The 19,797-nt window shown below is 44.9% G+C and overlaps 2 protein-coding genes across 6 annotated transcripts in view; one reads left to right on the top strand and one right to left on the bottom strand.

Annotated features, from left to right (window-relative positions):
• Positions 1-4,958, top strand: part of LOC133493348 (uncharacterized) — a 145,018-nt gene extending 140,060 nt beyond the window's left edge. The window contains exon 11 of the mRNA XM_061806635.1: positions 4,419-4,958. Coding sequence (XP_061662619.1) covers positions 4,419-4,427 — 9 coding nt within the window. The 3' untranslated portion in view covers positions 4,428-4,958. The remainder of the gene's footprint in view (positions 1-4,418) is intronic.
• Positions 1-19,797, bottom strand: part of tafa5a (TAFA chemokine like family member 5a) — a 173,204-nt gene that overhangs the window by 31,874 nt on the left and 121,533 nt on the right. For all 5 annotated transcript variants that reach the window (XM_061806638.1, XM_061806636.1, XM_061806639.1 and 2 more), the window contains one exon: positions 6,683-6,832. In XM_061806638.1, coding sequence (XP_061662622.1) covers positions 6,683-6,832 — 150 coding nt within the window. The remainder of the gene's footprint in view (positions 1-6,682; positions 6,833-19,797) is intronic.

Here is a 19,797-nt window from a genome sequence, read left to right as displayed (position 1 = left end):
ACCATTGCTCTGTATTGTTGACCCCAAGTATTTGAAGTCGTCCATCCTCGCCATCTCTTCTCCCTGGAGCTTCACTCCTCCTCCTCCATCCCTCTCATTCACGCACACATTCTTTTCACTTCAGCTCGTCTTCATTCCTCTCCTTTCCGGTGCGTACCTCCATCTTTCTAATTGTTCCTCCGTCTGCTCCCTGCTTTCACCGCATATAACAATATCATCTGCGAACACCATGGTACAAAGGGATTCCAGTCTACTACCGCAAACGGGAAGGGGCTCAGCGCGGATCCCTGATGCAGTCCCACCTCCACCTTAACTTCTTCTGACACACCTATGGCACATCCCACCACTGTTCTACTGCCCTCAAACATGTCCTGTACAATTCTAACATATTTCTCCGCCAACGTCAAACATTTCCCTACCTCAATTAAGCCACAAATTCGTGAAATAAGAAACACGACGCACACAGCGCCTTAGGTCAGAACGGGGCCGCTGAAGAGCTGGAAAAAAATACAGGAAATTTTCCCCTGAAATATTCAGGAAGCTTTGTTCTCATTCAAACTGGATTAATGAGAGTAAAATGCATGCGAGCGGTAATGTGCTCCAGCACGGGGCATCAATAATAACCTGACGTCACCGAGCACCTGCGTCCACTTCGTCACCTGGTGGATTTATGGAGGCATGGAGGGAGAGGGAGAGAGAAAGAGGGGGTGGGAGGGTGGGGGTCGGTTATGAAGGACAACCGTAAAACCCGTTTGTTAAAAGGCCAACGTATTATGTCATCTGTATCACGTGTCATTAAATATTTACAGTGTATGCACACGGAGCAAAGTGCTTAGTCATCATCTGCTTCTGGTTAAGCCATCAAATTGCATATTTCAAAGCGCATTCTAATTATATGCAAAGTATTACAAGGCTTACGTAACGGGGAAGGGGACGCCGACTTGTTTTCATCGAGCGTAAGCGTCGTTTCACAAAAGCGCATACGTCGCTCCCTGCAAATCGTAATTTGGAGCGCAGGTTAATAGCGAACAAGTGTGAAAAATGAACTCGCTTATTACGTATTTCTGCGGGGGGGGGGGGGGTCGACAAAGATAGAAAAGTTACAATAAACGACGCGGCATTGTTGCCATGCTAATGAGCGCCGCGCAGTTTCTCAGCCTATGGGGGCAAAACACAAGCATCCTTTTGTGTTATATTTTCCGACGCTTGTCATAATCCAAAACACAAACCGGCTCCGTGTCTCTCTTTGCGTCGGTGTAAACCCACAAAGAAAAACTATTTTCACAGCAGCCGCACGACGGGGAGGGAGCGGGTGAGCAAGAGATCTGCATCCGTATTAGCACAATGCAAACAAACAGAAAGAGGAAATACAGACGCTCATTTGGGAGCGCGGTTTGTTCTCGCATTCTCTCTCATAGCCGCTTCTTAACTCTGGTGCGAGCTCATTCCATCATAAATTCTTTCAGACAAACACAAGTACACAAAAAGTTGTTTTTTTTATGCTGGACGTGTCTTTTTTTTTTTGGACATTCCAGATGTCTCAGATTTGTTTTTAACAAAGAAAAGAAAGAACTGTCATAGAAGCTTTCTAAATAATATTTACTTCATGAATATGAATGGGCAGGGGGGGGGGAGAAAAGTAGTCAACAAATGCAACATTTACTTTTTTAAATGGAAATGTCTGTCACAGGAGCGATTATTCAAGATGATGATTTATACAAACCGTTTCCCCCGTAATAAATCGAGTCCTTTCATACCTTTACTAGCGTTCGACCTTATTTGGGTAAACTGGAGCCGATCCCGGCCCGTTGCAAAGTCCATCCAAACCATTCCAGTCCATGACTCAGATAAAACTCTCGTTTTACCGACTAGTCGTCGACAAACAGCAGTTTAGGCTTGGGGGTAAAACGAACGACAAAATGCCCCACTTAGCGCAAGTGATGTTTTGACTCTCCAAATTCTAAAGTCATTGATTTGCGGCCTGAAATGGAGTTCCTTTCTTCCTAATGTCATCACGTTACCGCCGCTTTATGCTTGTTTTATTATCTACTTCTACACCAAATAGCTCCTTCATCTCAACACTAACTGGCAGACGCAATCACAGACGCGCTAGCGACCACACGCTGATATAATAAGAGTAAGATTGCTTCATTTTATGACATATTGGTGGCAAATTAGAGGGGGGGGGTAAAAGCTGTTTTTGCTCGATGATTAATTATAAGGACGGAAAGGGAAGCAGACGGGGATTAAAGCAAATCATGCGCGCCGACGCCAGAAAGCAATCGAGCGTGAATTTCAAAGAGGAAAATGCAATCGCGCTGCAAATGAAAGATTATCTCATTCCTCTAGGTTGGATATAATAGCAACCTGGAATTATAAACGGGAAATTTCCGAGAAGACAACGAAGATACTGAGGAGGGCCGGTGTGACTTGTGAGTGATTGGATAAATCGAAACAAACAAACCAAAAAAAAAAGCCACCATGTGATTTGGGTCATGCTCCAAAAGTAGAAAGCGTTCACCTCGGGGCTGCGGTACCCAGCTGCCTGCCCCTCTGCAAACTCCTTCGACAAGACGGCAGCCCGCGGCCACGAGTTTACACGTGAATGTAAAGCGGAACGCGAGCGAGAAGATTGAAAAAAAAAAATTAAAAAGGTCAAGCGACAGAAGAAAGTAGAGTCTTTCTTTGAATTGCACATTCACCACCACGCATCTTTTTCTAGTCCCGCTCCCCACCGGAGGTAGCGGCTAGCTAACCGGCCGCTGGAGCTGACATGACATGTTTCCCCAACCGATCCCAGAATACCCCTCCCCCCCACCCCCCCCCCCCCCCCCCCCCCCGCCCAGATCAAATCAAGCCAGTGGCTTGATGCAGTATGATTGCAGCTCTGGTAATGTCGAAAAGCCCACAGAGAGTCCGCCTGACGCGTGCTTTTGTTTCTATCGCCGCCTGATTCATGCGCAACATGCCAGGGATGAGGATCACACTTTCCAGCTTGTAATACTGCTGAATGCAAATTAGCATTTGCATGGAAATGAGCACGCAGTTATTCGACACATCGGAGCAAAAAAAAAAAAAAAAAAACAGAACAAAACAATAAACACCCATCAATAATAGATTACGTGGGGTTCCTTAGTAACTTCTGAATGTTAAGACACTTTGGAATACTTATCCTTACATTCATTCCACCGTCTGGACCAGAGGCCTCCACTGATGGTAAAAGACCACCAAACAGACGGGCCATCGTGAACACGACACCATTTCTCTCAACTCACATTCAATGCGACCGTTTGTTTGTTGACGCCAAACCTTGCGTGAAGGACACCGTCCTGCTTTTCTCTGCTGAGTTAGGAGCAGCCAATCTCGCTCACAAACGTAATGCTTATTCTTTCTTCTTTTTCTTTCGGCTTGTCCTGTTAGGGGTCGCCACAGCGTGTCATCTTTTTCCATTTAAGCCTATCTCGTGCATCTTCCTCTCGAACACCCACTGTCCTCATGTCCTCCCTCACAACATCCATCAACCTTTTCTTTGGTCTTCCTCTCCCTCTTTTGCTTCGCAGCTCCATCCTCAGCACCCTTCCACCGATATACTCGCTCTATCGCGTCTGAACATGTCTAAACCGTCAAAGTCCGCTCTCTAACCTTGTCACCAAAACATCCAACTTTGGCTGTCCCTCTAATGCGCTCATTTCCAATCCTATCCAACCTGTTCACACCGAGCGAGAACCTCAGCATCTTCATTTCGCTACGTCTTTGCCCTTCATCCTAGAGGATACTCTTCAGTCACATAGAACACCAGACACCTTCCACCAACTGTTCCACCCTGCTTGGACCAGTTTCACTCTCCATTGCTCTGTATTGTTGACCCCAAGTATTTGAAGTCGTCCACCCTCGCTATCGCTTCACCCTGGAGCTTCACTCTTCCTCCTCCGCCCCGCTCATTCACGCACATATATTCTGTTTTACTTCGGCTAAACTTCATTCCTCTCCTTTCCAGTGCGTGCCTCCATCTTTCTAATTGTTCCTCCGCCTGCTCCTTGCTTTCACTGCAGATCACAATATCACCTGCGAACATCATGGTCCAAGAGGATTCTAGTCTAACCTCGTCTGTCAGCCTATCCATTACCACCGCAAATAGGAAGGGGCTCAGCGTGGAACCCTTATGCACTCCCACCTCCACCTTAAATTCTTCTGACACACCTACAAACCTACACTTCAGACTGCCCTATATTTTTTTTTTTGCACAACTCAGCATGGTCGCCAAACCCTTTGACATGCTCAAGTTATCCAGAAGTAAAAAGCCTCCAGAGTAGGAAATTACAGAAATGTGATGGAATATTCAGAAACAAGGATGACCCGTGGAAGTGTTTTTAAAATCTTATTCCGCATTTTGATGCCCCCTTTTTTTTGCCATTAAGACGCAGTGAGCCAGAAACCGCACGAACCTGCATATAGCCGCCGTGGATTATCCCGGAATGACCGGTGCGCCGGTATGCGGAGGCACCAAGGACACAGACGAGAGGTGTCAGCGAAGGCAGACCTCAAGGACTCCAGTGGATTAGAACTGATTGAATTCCCATTTGCGGCATTTTGGGTCATCGGTGCCAGCGCTCATTTCCTTCCTCGCTTTCTAACTCAGAACAAATAAGAGTGCACTTCAGAAGATAAGCGTATTTGCATGGCAATAACAACGAGCCCTGGGATTTTGAAATACGAACGGCAATAAAGTTTTCATTTTGACGCCATGCGATTCAGGAAAGTGGGACATAGTAAATTACATCCACCCTTAAAACATACACACAAAGCTTGATTTTTTTATGTGCGAGATATATGCAGACTTTTTATGTCTATTCTATTCTGGACAAGCGGCTTGATCAATACGAGGAAGTAGAACGGGGCAAAAATTGATTCATCAATGTAAGAACACCCAAAATGACAAGAAGAGATGAAATTCCACCCGCTGCTTATTTTTGCTGAGGGAAGCGATGCAAAAAAAAAAAGAAAGAAAAAGAAAAAAAAGAGCTGAGTCGCAGTTCCATCAGACAGGTTTGGACTTGGGATGGATGTTTGACTACAATTTCACACTTTAAATGTGCAAGGAAGGATTTAACCGACCTTCAAATTACTGAGCAAGCAAGATTATATTTTGACTGCTTGTTGAAAACCTTCCAAATAATACATGATTTTTTGTTACTTTGCCCTTGATTAACAATATTCTTTTGAGGATATCTGCATCTAACAGCCTTGGAATGATATCATCACTATCTCATGTGATGAATCCTATCATTGTAAGCTTCATACTTCCATAATAGCACTCAAAGACCAACATGTAAATGCCCAGTCATGCTTTCGAGTAGTCGTAAACCACTTCAGACACCTACTGTACACGGGGCTGTCCAAAAGAAACTAGTAAAAAGCTTTCACAAGGTAAAAAGGTCAAATGAGGCATCAAGGACGGGATCTGATCAGCGACACGACTCTCAAATGCTCCCAAAATCGACGTGGATTGTGTGGTTGTTGCTCATTTTAGGTCAATGTTTGACTCCAATGTGTTGATGAAAAACGGATACCGTGAATCGATTGACTTCTCAGGGTCAATGTTTAGTTGGGATGGTGGAACGTGACTTAAACAGGTCCTGTAATTTGTTAGGGGATTTATGTCAGGTTCGAACTGGGACCACAAAACTGCACCGAACTCTCAGTTTTATTTCCAACAATCTACGGTGCCAATGTTGTACACCGGAAAGTACCACTGACAATTTCTTCTCTAAAGTTGAATGTAAACATATTATAAAATAATATTAAATGTACCATTATTTCCGGCCTACAAGAGGCGACTTTTTTCACAAGCTTTCAACCCTGCGGTTTTTGCGGTGGTGCGGCGCTAGCGTTAGTGCGGCGCTAGTGTTAGCACATAGGCCTCGGTACACAGGAAGAGTTCAATGCTACCGCCGCGCTAGCGTGTACTTGGGCTTGTAACCAGGTGCGCTCTGTAAACCGGGAATTACGGTAGATAATGCAAATTATGTTGACTCTAACTTAAAGTCATAATAAAGATAACAATAGATAACAATAATAAAATGAAATAAATATGTAAATGATCCACTTTCGCTTATTTGTTAGTCCCATATTTTGCAGTACGTACGTGATTTGAAACGAGAATGCAATTTTTTTTTCCCCCGCACTCCTTTTGGTGATGTTCTTGTTTGGTGGTGTTCTGTGACATTTTCCCAAAGCACAATATGTGCCTTGGCTCAATCAACGCTTTTAAAGCATCACAGGGACACAAGAATGACTGTCAAAGGGCAGTCTGTCCGCTGTGTTGCAAGGAACAAACGCGCTTGCACAATTCTTGTCGCTATGCCATGAAACATAACCCATCTGGTAGCCTAAAGCCAAAGTTTCACAAAAAAAAATTCTACATATATATATATATATATAAACACACACACACACAAATCAACTGTGAGTTAGTGCAGGCTTTCCTTGCGTCCGAAAGACAGCCCGGCCGTTCCGTCCGAGGTCGATCCACCTAAAGTTCAAACCGAGACAAATTGACTCGCCTCAGGACAGCTAACGTGACTCACAGCTCGGATGTAGTCGCGGCCTGCACTTAATTGTAGTTGTTTGCGCCTCGGGACGAACACCCTCCCGTGCCAGTGGTTTTCACTCGAAGCCTTACCGTCCACGCAGGCGGGTCTGGCTCTCGTGGTTCCGGCGATCTGGCCCTTCTTGCAGGCGCAGCGGGCCGTCTGCCTGGCGATGGTCCGCCGCGGTTGGCTGCTATCCCTGTCCAGCGTCACAATTTCACATGTCCCCGCTGCCAGCTGGCCTGCGAATGACAATACACGGCAGGGAGCGGGGTCAGACACACGGAAGCTTACACGGGCCCGGATCCGCCAATCTGCTTCTCGCGGATTCCGTGACACGTTCTGTCATGTCACTGTCAGAAGTCTGCGCCATTAACGAGCCACCACTAGACCGCCATGTATAGCGCACACAAATTAACAAACAATTTTTTCCATATCCTTGATATCGTAGCTTTGTCGTCATTAATCGTGAAGCACCGGATTGCCTTACGCTTGAGGACAAAGCACGTACCGGTTAGACCTTCAAGATGGATATCAAGGATATTTAATAAATGCTCAAATTTCCATCGGTGATTTGTCGAGCAGTTGTCCAACCAGTAGCATCGCTTTGAAGGTAATGCATCTATTAGCCATGAAGGAAATGCATGAATACTGATGAACATTGTAATTGCACTGCCCCCCACACACACATGCACATATTCAATCGGGTGACCTTTGGCTCTGTAGCCAAGCCCTCGCTGCTCACAAATTAACCTTTGTCTGTGTACGGAAGCCCTAAGGCGCCATGCTGGAGAGGCTTATCGGGACCTTATTGTGATTGGCAAGAGGACGGAAGTTGTGATTAAATCTGGACTTGAGTCGCTGACACTCGGTTGCTTGGCTTAATGAACTGAGCTGCGAGGGGTCACACCTGGGGTAATGAGGATCCATCAGGATTCGTGCGCACGGAGGGAGCCGCGGCGGAACAAGACCACGACCGTATTCGGATACTACACGTGCGTGCGTGTGCAAGCGTAGAGCAGAAAGTTTCACAAATTAAATTCCCCTCGCTACTTTTAATGGCGGGATTTAAATTATGTAAATGGATGACCTCTAAACAGTTCTCGATTGTTTTTCCTCTAGTTTAAGATTCTTAAAACCCACTGAACTCCACCCATAAAAAAAAAAAAAAAACTAGCTTGAAATTACTGTCACTGATGAGAATTGTCGTAGATAATACAGATAAAATACTGAACAGTAGAATTGAAAAAAGGGGGAATGATTTATAGTATTGTTGCTGTATTACCGTAATTTCCACACTATAAGGCGCATCTTCAATGGATGGCATATATTAAACCCTTTTTTTTCATATATAAGGCGCACTGCATTATAAGGCGCATAGAATAGACCAGGGTTCAGCAAATTTTTTGAGGCTGAGGGCTACTTTGTGAGCACCGATCGTATGAAGGGCTACGTGACCTGTTTGGGGCAAATTTCACATCAGTTCATTACACGTACATAAAATATTTTTGTTTTAATTTATTGTAGTAAATGATATTACGGGTATTTTAAATTTTTAATTCACGTAAGCAAGTCAGATTTGGAATTTAAAGCACAAACAATAGTAACAATTTGTGGCATATGGTATTTTTAGAACATAACTCGCGGACGCCTTATATGGTGCTCACGGGCTACCATTCGCTCGCAGGCACCGTGTTGGTGACCCCTGGAATCGACACTAGAGTGGAGGCTGGGGTTACGTTATGCATCTATTAGATGGAGTTGCACCAAAGGCTCAATATTGATCCATATATAAGGCGCACCGGATTATAGGGTGCACCATCGGCTTTTGAGAAAATTAAAGCCTATTAGGTGCGTCTTATGCGAAAAATACAGTCCATCATCTTATTCAGATATCACTTAAGCAATGTGGAATGTAAACGGTTTCAATGTGCGTTCTGGCAAGTACTGTGAAGCAGATGGGTGCATGCAAGAAGGAATAATCTATAAATATGAAGATTTGCGATGAAAATGAAGCTACCCAGTACGACTAAACAGAGGATCGCTTTGTTCAATAATGCACGTCAACAAAATCAAAAGTGTCTCGTCTTAGGAGTTCCAAACGGCATCTCCACCTTCATCTGTGAACTTAACTTCCTCCTCCGTTCTCTGGCTGATGGCAGATAATGACTTGTCATCTAAACTCCTGCGTGAATGTTTTCATGTACGCGCCCATTTAACTTCCTGCTCCCCGAGCCCACCCACCATCGCCACCGTCTATGCCACTTCCTCCTCCTCCTCCCTTTGCATCTCCTCCGTAGACACTCGGCAGACTGTTTGGATTTCTTCCGCGCCCGGATTGGCGGTGGCGCGTCAAGTCGACGAGCTCAAAAGGCCGGGCTGACATCTGAAGTCCCGCCGCCTCTGTTGTTCCGTCTTTTCTTGAGTCGCAGGCAGCTCATTACTCGCCCACGTCTCATCAACGAGGGGCCTCGCGCTCGCGCTGTCACAGTTCCGGCTGTCAGCAAAGTTAAATTAATATCGTCTTTGTGCCGCATTTCCACTGTGTCCTCCGTGAGTGCTTCGATGAGGGAATAATAACAAATGCGCTCATTTCCGAGTCAATACGGGCAGAATATGTTTGTGTGGCGTTGTGTCGCCTTCAAGTAACCTACGCTGTCAGTTTTTCTCATCTTACATACTGTAGAATTTTGACCCGTTTTGAGAATGCGTGTGAGCGAGCTGGACATCGGGACTCGCCGAATCGTTTCTTTTCTTATGTTAATTGGTGAACTACATCCATCCAAACATTTTCTGATCTGCAGAAGTGCTGAAGCCTATCTGGCTATCTCCAGGCAGAAGGCAGGGTACACCATAAATCGCTTGTCAGGCCACGCTATTAAAAAGATTTGGAACCAGTGGGGGTGCCGGAAGTGCAAGGGGGGGCATCACTACAAAGCCATTTGATGTTTTTGGAAGGGCACTCTAGCAGGTGATCCCAACTTTTACCGAGCCAAGACGCATAATGTATCGCACATTACAAAAACCTCTTGGTGCGCCACCAATCAAAGAGGTGACATAAAGTTGAAATACTGAAGTAATGATGAAGTACGGTGGGGTATTTTATTATTCTGACTGATAGTATATGTCACTTGGCATAGATAGAAGTACGGTGAAGAAAATAAGTATTTGAACACCCTGCTATATTGCAAGTTCTCCCACTTAAAAATCATGAAGGGGTCTGAAATTTTCATCACAGGTGCATCTCCACTGAAAGAGATAAAATCCAGAAATCGCAGATTTTTTTGTGATTTTTTTTAACAATTTGTGTGAAACAGCTGCAAATAAATATTTGAACACCTGTCTATTAGCTGAGTCTCAAAGATCTGTTAGTCCGCCTTTAAAAGTTCACCTCCACTGAATGTATAATCCTGAATCAGATGCACATGTTTTAGCTCGTGAGCTGCATAAAGACACCTGTCCACGCCATACAATCAGTAAGACTCAAACTTGTAACATGGACCAAAGACCAAAGAGATGTCCAAAGACACCAGAGACAAAATTGTACAACTCCACACGGCTGGAAAGGGTGAGAGAGAAATTGCGAAGCAGCTTGGTGAAAAAAGTTCCACTGTTGGAGCAATCATTAGAAAATGGAAGAAGCTAAACATGACGGTCAACCTCAATCGGAGTGGAGCCCCACGCAAGATATCACGTTGTGGTCTCTCAATGATCCTTAGAAAGGTGAGGAATCAGCCCAGGACGACTAGACAGGACTTGGTCAATGACCTGAAAAGAGCTGGGACCACCGTTTCCAAGGTGACTGTTGCTAATACGCTAAGACGTCATGGTTTGAAATCATGCATGGCACGGAAGTTTCCCCTGCTTAAACCAGCACATGTCAAGGCCAGTCTTAAGTTTGCCAATGACCATTTGGATGATACAGAGGAGTCATGGGAGAAGGTTTTTTGGTCAGCTGAGACCAAAATGGAACTTTTTGGTGATAATTCCACTAACCGTGTTTGGAGGAAGACGAATGATGAGTTCCAACCCAAGAACACCATCCCTACTGTGAAGCATTGGGGGTGGTAGCATCATGCTTTGGGGGTGTTTTATCTGCACATGGGACACGACGACTGTATTAAGGAGAGGATGACCGCGGCCCTCAGTCAGAGCATTGAAGATGGGTGGTGGCTGGGTCTTTCAACGTGACAATGACCCGAAGCACACAGGCAGGAAAACCGAAGAGTGGCTCCGTAAGAAGCATGTCAAGGTTCTCGCGTGGCCTAGCCAGTCTCCAGTCCTAAACCCAAAATGTTTCATATTTGGCTTCTACTTCAGTGCGATGCAACGCGATGCAACTTGAGCGCACATTCGCCCCCATCTGCAAATAAAACTGCCGTCAATTGTTGTTCTTAAAACTAGCGTTTCCTCTCAGAGTTAAAACTACTGCTAAGTTGACTGAAAAAGCCAAACAAAGTAAAGCAATTGAGAGACATTAGAGTATTTTGTTTCCCCGACACAACACCAAAAACGCTGGTCACACAAGTTCCAATAGTGTCCTCCGCTGACAAAGGTGCATCCAAAATTGGCGAGCGTTCCCAGAAATGAATCCAGAGCTGCGAGCGGCACCGCTATGATTTATCATCAGCCTTATCGGCTTCAGTTTGTCGAGCAGTTGTCAGCTTGGCCGGCCAAATGGCTGATTAAAATGTATGTGTGGCCACCCTAGAGTGAAATGAACGCTGCGGTGGTCGCCGAAGATGGATTCATGTGGCAGCGCGCGTGGCGTAATACAACGTTACGGTATTGACAGACCCCGATGCCTTATTATTTCGCCTCCAAGTCCTCAGCACATTACAATTGCTCTGTCACGGGCCGGCCTTTTTTGACAAATGTGCAACGTGGCGACAAAGCATTTGTTTTCACCGTGCCTCCTTTTTGGCCCAAAGGTCTCAGCGCGTCATCTCAGGACAGTCCTGCATTCATTTTTCAAAATACGGTCTTGTTTTGCAGCGCAAATATACCGATAGAGACCCCAACAAAAGTTTCTTCTGAAAGTAATAATACGCTCAATAAAGTATTTTGACATTTAGAAAAGAAGGGGTTTCGTGGGGCTTTCAATTTCTTCAAATATGACACAAACGTGCAGCCTCGTGACTTAGAGAATCATTTACAGGGATGAGAATGAAAAATTTGGATAAACACTGAAAATGTCTGCCTTCGGCAACGAGTGCATTGGGGGGGTGTGCCCCCTTCAGGCACAGTTTTTTTTTTTTTTTTTATAAAACACTGTTAAATTGTGACCTCTGGTTACTTCTAACAGTGTAAATACAGGGCGATCATAATATTTTGAAAACTTAAAATATGAGTCCAGAACAAACAATAATTTTGCCAAACTTCAGACATAAAAATGTAGACTGAAATGAAATTGATGTCTACTGCACTTGCAAGTTATGCTTCGGAAATAAGTACACAAGTAATTTGTTTATATTATATATGAGGGAGAGAGAGAGAGAGAGAGAGAGATCCTTATCTTTTCGCTCCAAGACTTTCGCCATACTGGCAAATGTGCAGACCGCTCGATAACATGCGTACATATGTCTATAACTATATAACTATAGTCTATAAATATGCCGTAGTCAACAAAATGCTTCTCTATAAAATGTGAACAGAGTGAAATGTTGTTATTATAAACACCAAATTTAACGCAAACAGATAGCAATGCTGTTTTCCGCTATTACAGGTGTGACTAGTTTCACGACGAGCGTTGCCGATAGATGCTAGTGGCCGGTCTTGATCACATCCTTGCCCCGGGTCAAGCCGTAACCCCCCCCCCCCCCCCCCATTTTCTTAACGGATTTACGCATTTCACAAAAAGGACAATTTCAGCTGAAAAACTCTGAATTCCCCAAATCCGCGGAAAATTCACATCCCTGCATTCATCATTATCCTTCTTTTTGGTTACTTTGGTCAAGTATGTTACTTTCATCTCATTTTTTGAAAAATTAATTTGGATTTTCCATTAATAGTGCATGAACCAGTCACTGCTAGATAAAATTATGATGGAATAGATACATTTGCTGGATACTCAATAGCGGGTAGCATATCTGCCTCACAGTTGAGAAGTTCTAGGTTCGATCCGGGTCACAATATATGGAAAATGTAGAGAAATTTGCTTTTCGTACAAAATGTGACCAAATTGTTCAATATGTTTTCACAGCTTTTGCACGTGTTCAAAACGACGAGATGACGGTCCTTGCGCGGCGTCGCTATCGGGCATCTGTAAAACAGACATCCTCCCCGTCAAAAGGCTTGCGAACAAAATGTCTTTCCCGAATAATCTCCACTTAACCCAAAAACACTACATGACAGCTTGATGTAGTTGGCATCTGTTGTGCTGGGGGAGGAGCGCGGCGCCAGCGTGTAAACGTGAGGCGAGAGCCCGAGCCAAGATGCTGCATCACTCCCGCATCTGCTCAAAAAAGGAGTCAGGAGCATCTGAAAAAAATATGTATTTTTTTGGGAAAATAACCAAAATGCTGCATTAGTTGGAACTGAAATTGTTGCATCTACCCTAGTCGACCTCATGCAGTTGAATTAAAGGTTGCATGACTTTAAAATGTCTTTGATTTATCCTTTTCTTTCCATTTCCTGCCCATCTTATTTGTTCAATTTACACATTTTCCAGGTTAATATTTACAACCGCAGGGGGCACTGACGCCCCTATCACTTTCTCACGGAAATCAAACAATGCTGTCCTATTTTCTGATGGTAAAAAAAAATTACAATAGAATTTTATTTACTAAAGGGCTCCTGTCATGAAATGTATGATTTTTAGTATGTTATTAATGAATACGGTTTTCTTTCCCACCACAAAACATTATTTTGACGTATACAGCTTTTTGTAACTCCCGCCATGAAAATCCTCTCGAGGGATTTGTTTTCGAGAAGAAGCAGGAAGTGACGTACAGGACAGAGGTGCCCCCTAGTGGACTCTTTTGTTTCCATTAGTTTTACCTCCGGGAAGGGAGCTCGATGTTCCTTCGCGTTGGCCAAAATGCCGGCTCATTGCATTGCTGGACATTGCTTGAACACTTGGGAGAATTAATTTAGCCTTCATAAGTTTGCAAGAGAACCGGTTCGTCGTGAAAAATGGATTGCACAGGTGCAAAGGACGATAGCTTCATGGGTTCCAAATAACCGGTAGGCAGTAATGCGCCCCGGCTCAGCAGTGTTCAACAAGTGCTGCGGCGGATTTGAACATCCCCCTAAAAGCAGCACGGCTCGGCTCCATTATATGCCACCACGGTGCAGAAAATAAGCCACACCGGCTGAGGCGCCGCATTCGGAGGTAACTGCTTCTGCGAAGGCTGCGCGTCGGGCTTTGTGGACGGGGACGGCTCTGAAGAACCCAGCCAAGAATGCCTCAGCGGCGTGCGCGCATAAAGCGCCGCGGCTCGACTGTGTTGCTCAGTACTGCGGCGTCTGCGAACACCCCCCTAAAGCAGGACGGCTCGGCTCCGTTATAAGCCACACCCGCCGGCTGTGATGAGCCGCGAAGGCTCATCTCCGCTGCGGAAGTGGATCGGACAGGGATGCCGTTTGGCCGTGATCGCATAGCATCTGAATATGGCTCGAAACAATAGTGTAATATTGCCCCGGTAACTTCACTCGGTTGTGTGGTGTTGTCCTTTTCGAAAAGTGCTTCCGTGTCAGAAGGGACGCGTTTGTCTCCCATAGTTCGGGTGCACCGCATGTTTTCATTGGCGAATGTCCGGGCGACGTCACTTACAGAGGACGCAGGCAATATGGCGACCACTTGGATATCGTAAAATGACACTTCTGCAACTTTGCGCATGGATGACGCGCTCTCCGCTCACATTTATTTTTTTGTATAGACATTGAAGTGAATAATGTTCTATCTATTTTAGAATGTTTGTAGGTATGACACTTGGGCTTTAAGCAACTTCAATCTTTGTCCATTTGACTAATTGAGCCTGTTGACTTCCTGGGGACCAGTCCAGGGTGGGGCCCAACTCTCACACAAACTCAGCTGGGAAAGACTCAATCTCACCTCCGAATGAAGACCAGTTTTTACAGAAATGGAATAAAAAATAAACTAAACACCGGGTTCATTGGAAGAGGCCAAATCTCTCAAGGAGAAGCGCTTCAGAAAAATGGATGGATGGGGGGGAAATAAATAACAATAATTGGTGTTGAATACACAATCGCTGTATGATATGTATTTTAATCATGTGTATTTTATTATTTACTATTTATCCAGCAGTTCTTTGATTTTAATCATTTTATTCATTTTAATTAATTTTTGATTCCAATCGTGTTCGTGGTAAATGGAAAACAAACAAAATGCCTCTGCCCCTGCCTTCATTTAAAAATGCCATTAGTTTTTTCATTTCTACTCCATATCTATCTTCTATAATTGCCTCCCCACTCGCTATTATCGGATCTCGAAACCAACATTCTTTATTCTTTTGAAGGCTTAAAAACGACGCCGACGATCTTCCGATGCAACGTGCAGCATATTCGCTCTGACCGACTGTCTTTCTCGTCCGTCAGCTACCTTGAACTCGCCTCTTCGACCCGCGCTGACGCTTCGATTCGCAACGTCGTCGCGGAATGAAAGTAAAGGTTGGAGATAATGTCACAGAGTCGCGGCTAGGGCGTTCCGTCGCCGCTGGAAACGAGTACGCTCGTCTCAAAGGGCCTCGACTTAGCGCGCACGTTCATTTTCCCCTCCATTGCTGATCGATTGACCGAAAAGCCATCATAAAGCCGGCCTTGAAATTATTAATACCCCGCCGCTGCGACCATGAGTCAGAGAAAGTTCTGGAGACAATCCTCACCGGGGATTGCGCTCTAATCATGGTGAGGGGGGGGGGGGGGGGGGGCACAAAGGGAAGGGTTCATCAATTTTGAGTGCAGAAAGCTTGTCTGAGCACTTCTCTTTGCTTCGTGGAGACACTCTCGCAAAGTGATTACAATTTTTTTCCGTCCTCCTCCTCCTCCTTCATTCCTTCCTTCCTTCTGTCCAAAAGAGTCAACAAAATGTTTTGGCACGGAGCCGCCGTACAGGAGCAGAAACGTACTACTTCGCCGCGTGCCTTTACAAAATAAGCAACGTGTAAATGTCAAACGTCGCCACGTGACAGACTTTGCTATCGCCTCCTCTGAATCATTCAGAAACTCGCAGCTAAGACACTGTTGCCACGCAACCACAGCCACAAACAAACCACTTCTTGCTAATAATGTGGGATGAAATCGAAGCTATCTTATTTTGTGCGAGTCAATTCCGTGACATCATAATTGCCTTTCGGCGACATCTCTTTTTTGATATTGTTTGAATAGAGTCCGACATTCCGGAAGCAATTAAGCGTTTGGGATGAGCAATGTAATTGTTCACTCGTTCCGAATGAGAACCGCGGTGCTATTTGATTCTGTTTGAATCTACTAAGAGGCTTCTTAGATGCGGACTTTTGACCAATACTTGCTTCTCAGATACGTCAAAAACACCATCACCGTCACGCATCGATTCGATTCGCCACGGACTTGTCCTCGGAATCAATTCAGCTCAATCCCAGTCAGGCTGACTGTGATTTTCATGATGATGCTGTGCTTTCCTTCTGTGACCTTGTCTAAAAGCAAACGCAAAATGGCGTTCTCCCGTGGGGACGCCCGCTTTCCCCCCAGCGTTACGGTGCTTTATAATCACGAACTGTTTCAAGAATCCGTGAAAATAATGAATGATCATCTATTAAAACTGTGAGGCAAACGGGGGGATACAAATGAACCCGTGCAACCTCGCCACCTCACTGCCGCACTTTCTTGCTGCTGAGGGAGCCACATTCCAGCTGCAATGTCAACTGGAATCCATCTGTCAAATACAGTGAAGAAAATAAGTATTTGAACACACGGCTGTAGTGCAAGTTCTCCCACTTAGAAATCATGGAGGGGTCCGAAATTTTCATCGTAGGTGCATGTCCGCTGTGAGAGAGAGAATCTCAAAAGAAAAGTCCAGAAATCACAATGTCTGATTTTTTTTAACGATTTATTTGTGCGATACAGCTGCAGATAAGTATTTGAACACCTGTCTATCAGCTAGAACTCTGACCCTTAAAGACCTTAAAGTCCACCTCTACTCCATGTATTATCCTGAATCAGATGCACCTGTGTGAGGAGTAAGACTCAAACTTGTAACATGGCCAAGACCAAAGAGGTGTCCAAAGACACCAGAGACAAAATTGTACAACTCCACACGGCTGGAAAGGGCTACGGAGAAATTGCCAAGCAGCTTGGTGGAAAAAGGGCCACTGTTGGAGCAATCATTAGAAAATGGAAGACGCTAAACATGACGGTCAATCTCAGTGGGAGTGGAGCCCCCCATGGGGTCTGAATGATCCTTAGAAAGGTGAGGAATCAGCCCAGGACTACACGGCAGGACGTGGTCAATGACCTGAAAAGAGCTGTGACCACCGTTTCCAAGGTGATTGTTGGTAATACACTAAGACGTCATGGTTTGAAATCACGCATGGCACAGAAGGTTCCCCCTGCTAAAACCAGCACATGTCAAGGCCTGTCTTAAGTTTGCCAATGACCATTTGTGCGAGAAGTGGGAGAACTTGCAATATCGCGGGGTGTTCAAATACTTATTTTCTTCACTGTAGGTTTTTCAACCGAGATTGTGAAATACAGTTTTTTACAACTGTAGTGACTAACAGGTCCCTGTTGCGTTGCATTGCTTTGGATTTGAGATCAGCACAGCTTTTGAGTTGACGACTAAGACTAGGTGGTGAATCTTGACTTGTCATGTCACACGTGAGGGAAAGAATTCCCAACTCTTTGGAATTCAGACAGGTTTAGGCACCCCACACTCGAACAGTGCATGCTCGACTACTATTTGTGAATCATAAAAGCCAGGTATTGAGGTAATTTATTCTCTTTCCTCATGGGAAAAGGCTAGCTATTTGTCTTAATGGATGACGCACTCAGCAACTAATTAGGTCAAGGCTTCTATCGTAAGGAGGGCTACTATTTGAGGAAATACAATTTCACGATGGCCTACTTCACCGGATGGGGCCCTGCTTCTTTCATATTCTACTCTCGAGAATCTACAGGAAGTATTCCAAGAGAAACGGTGAGGGGAACAAACAGCGAAGCTGACGTCACGCTCGCCGACGCAGAAATAAGAAAAGGGTTTATGTCGCTGCAGTCAGAGCGCCACAGAGACTTTAGAAGCGGCGCTCGAACCGCCGCGCACTTCAAAAATGGAAACGCAGCTCGAGGCCACCTCACGGAGGCGACAACGACCGTGACTGGTCGTGCCGAGCTACGCTGGCCTCAGCCTCGCAGACAGAGGGAATAAAACGCCGCTTTTGTCCGTCGAGCTACATTTCTACCGGCGGGACAATTTTCCTCTCCTCTCGACGCTGCAAACACAAAGACTTTAGTCGTGTAATTATTGTTTTACATTGTCTGCTTGCGTAGTTTGTGTTTATGTGTCGTCAGACTGTAAAGAACATTGTATGTCCTGAAATGATCCGGAATGCTTGCATGCAGATCATCTTCAGCTGTTTTATCCTCTTGCTTTTATGAGAAAGAGAGAATTTACAGGCACCCACAACTTGTGAACTGAGTACTAATATAACTTTGTATAACCTCGCAGTTGTAAAACTTGCGTAACCAAGTATAATATTGACTTATACAGGCTATCCTAAAAACATTCGACACGTCACTGTGAGAACATGAAATATGAATAACTACGTAAGCACAGCATCCGACTTAATTGAACGGGCTTAATGTTGAAAAATGAGTATGGAAATTCCAATCCATATACAAATAGATGCCGCTTTCATAAGTGATTTAACAAAGTTTGAAAAATGTTTACTCCGTGCACTCGAACTGCTGCTTTGACTGTCTTTATGGGCTCTTTTTTTTCCCCACCCCACACTCTGACGGACAAAAAACGATACTCGGCACTGACCCGCAGTAAAAGGTTGAGCACTAAGACGGGTTGAAAAATAAAGTGTTGTGCAAAAAATTCTTGATCTTGGAGTATTTTGACGCAAACATGTATGTCAGAGAAATATTATGAAGACACATCGGACATGATTTGAATTTAATTGGCCATGTTATTAGACAATGAAATGATGTCGACATTTTTGGAATGTTGTCTATCGAGGTACAAAGCGGTATTGCAAAGTGTTTACAAGAAGCTAGTTTTTTTTTTTTTCATGCTCATGCACGGATCAAAGTTTTAGCCGAAGTGATGGGCGGAGAAGAAGTGGTGATTTTTATTTTAATGTGCTTAAAGACTGTGGTGATTTGACGGGCATGCCGTTCAAAGGAAATGTTGCTGCCCAAAAAATAAAACTCAGACGTTGCGGATGTAAGGGGAGGGGAAAAGGGGGACAGTTGTTGATGTTTAGTGAGAAGCTGTGCGTGTTTTTTTTTTTTTTTTTTTTGGGAGGGATTTAGGGCTGATGACGGATGATCATGTCTGATTTATTGCAATTTACTTGAAGCTGGCCAGCATCCATAATTTAATGTCAGTGAGGGAGTTGGTCAGTGTGGAGTTGAGGCCCTGGATTTGGTGGATATATTGACCTGAAGAGTGTTGGGATAGCAGTGGAAATTGAAGCCGTGACAGCGGATGATATTTCCAAGGGGATGAACGGGAGGGGGACCAAGCACTGAGCCCTGTGGGACGTCTTTGGACGGGAGACGGGCAGGAAAAAGAGTTTATTGATGTCTCTTAAGAATTGAATGTATGATGTACAGTATGGGGCGGCAGTGACTCTGCCGGAAAGCGTTGGCCTCACAGTTTTGAGGTCCCGGGTTTGATCTCGGACTTGCCTGTGTGGAGTTTGCATGTTCCCCCCGTGCCTGCGTGGGTTTTCTCCGAGCACTCCGGTTTCCCTCCCCACATCCTAAAACCATGCACTAATTGGAGACTCTAAATTGCCCCTCGGTGTGATCGTGAGTGTGACTGTTGTCTGTCTTCATGTGCCTTGCGATTGGCTGGCGACCAGTTCAGGATTTACCCCTTCTCCTGCCTGTTGACGGCTGGGATAGGCTCCAGCACTCCCCGGGACCCTTGTGAGGATAAGCGGCTAAGATGATGGATGGATCTACAGTATGTATGAACTTCAACCTAGATTTTTAGGCCAGCAATGGATTCTCAGGGATATGGTTACTCGGGTTAGGGTTC

Source organism: Syngnathoides biaculeatus, chromosome 20 (genome assembly GCF_019802595.1).
Source record: "Syngnathoides biaculeatus isolate LvHL_M chromosome 20, ASM1980259v1, whole genome shotgun sequence".
NCBI classification, from domain to species: Eukaryota; Metazoa; Chordata; class Actinopteri; order Syngnathiformes; family Syngnathidae; genus Syngnathoides; species Syngnathoides biaculeatus.
The sequence above is the reverse complement of the archived record's forward strand: the minus strand, read 5'-3'. Positions and strand labels throughout refer to the sequence as shown.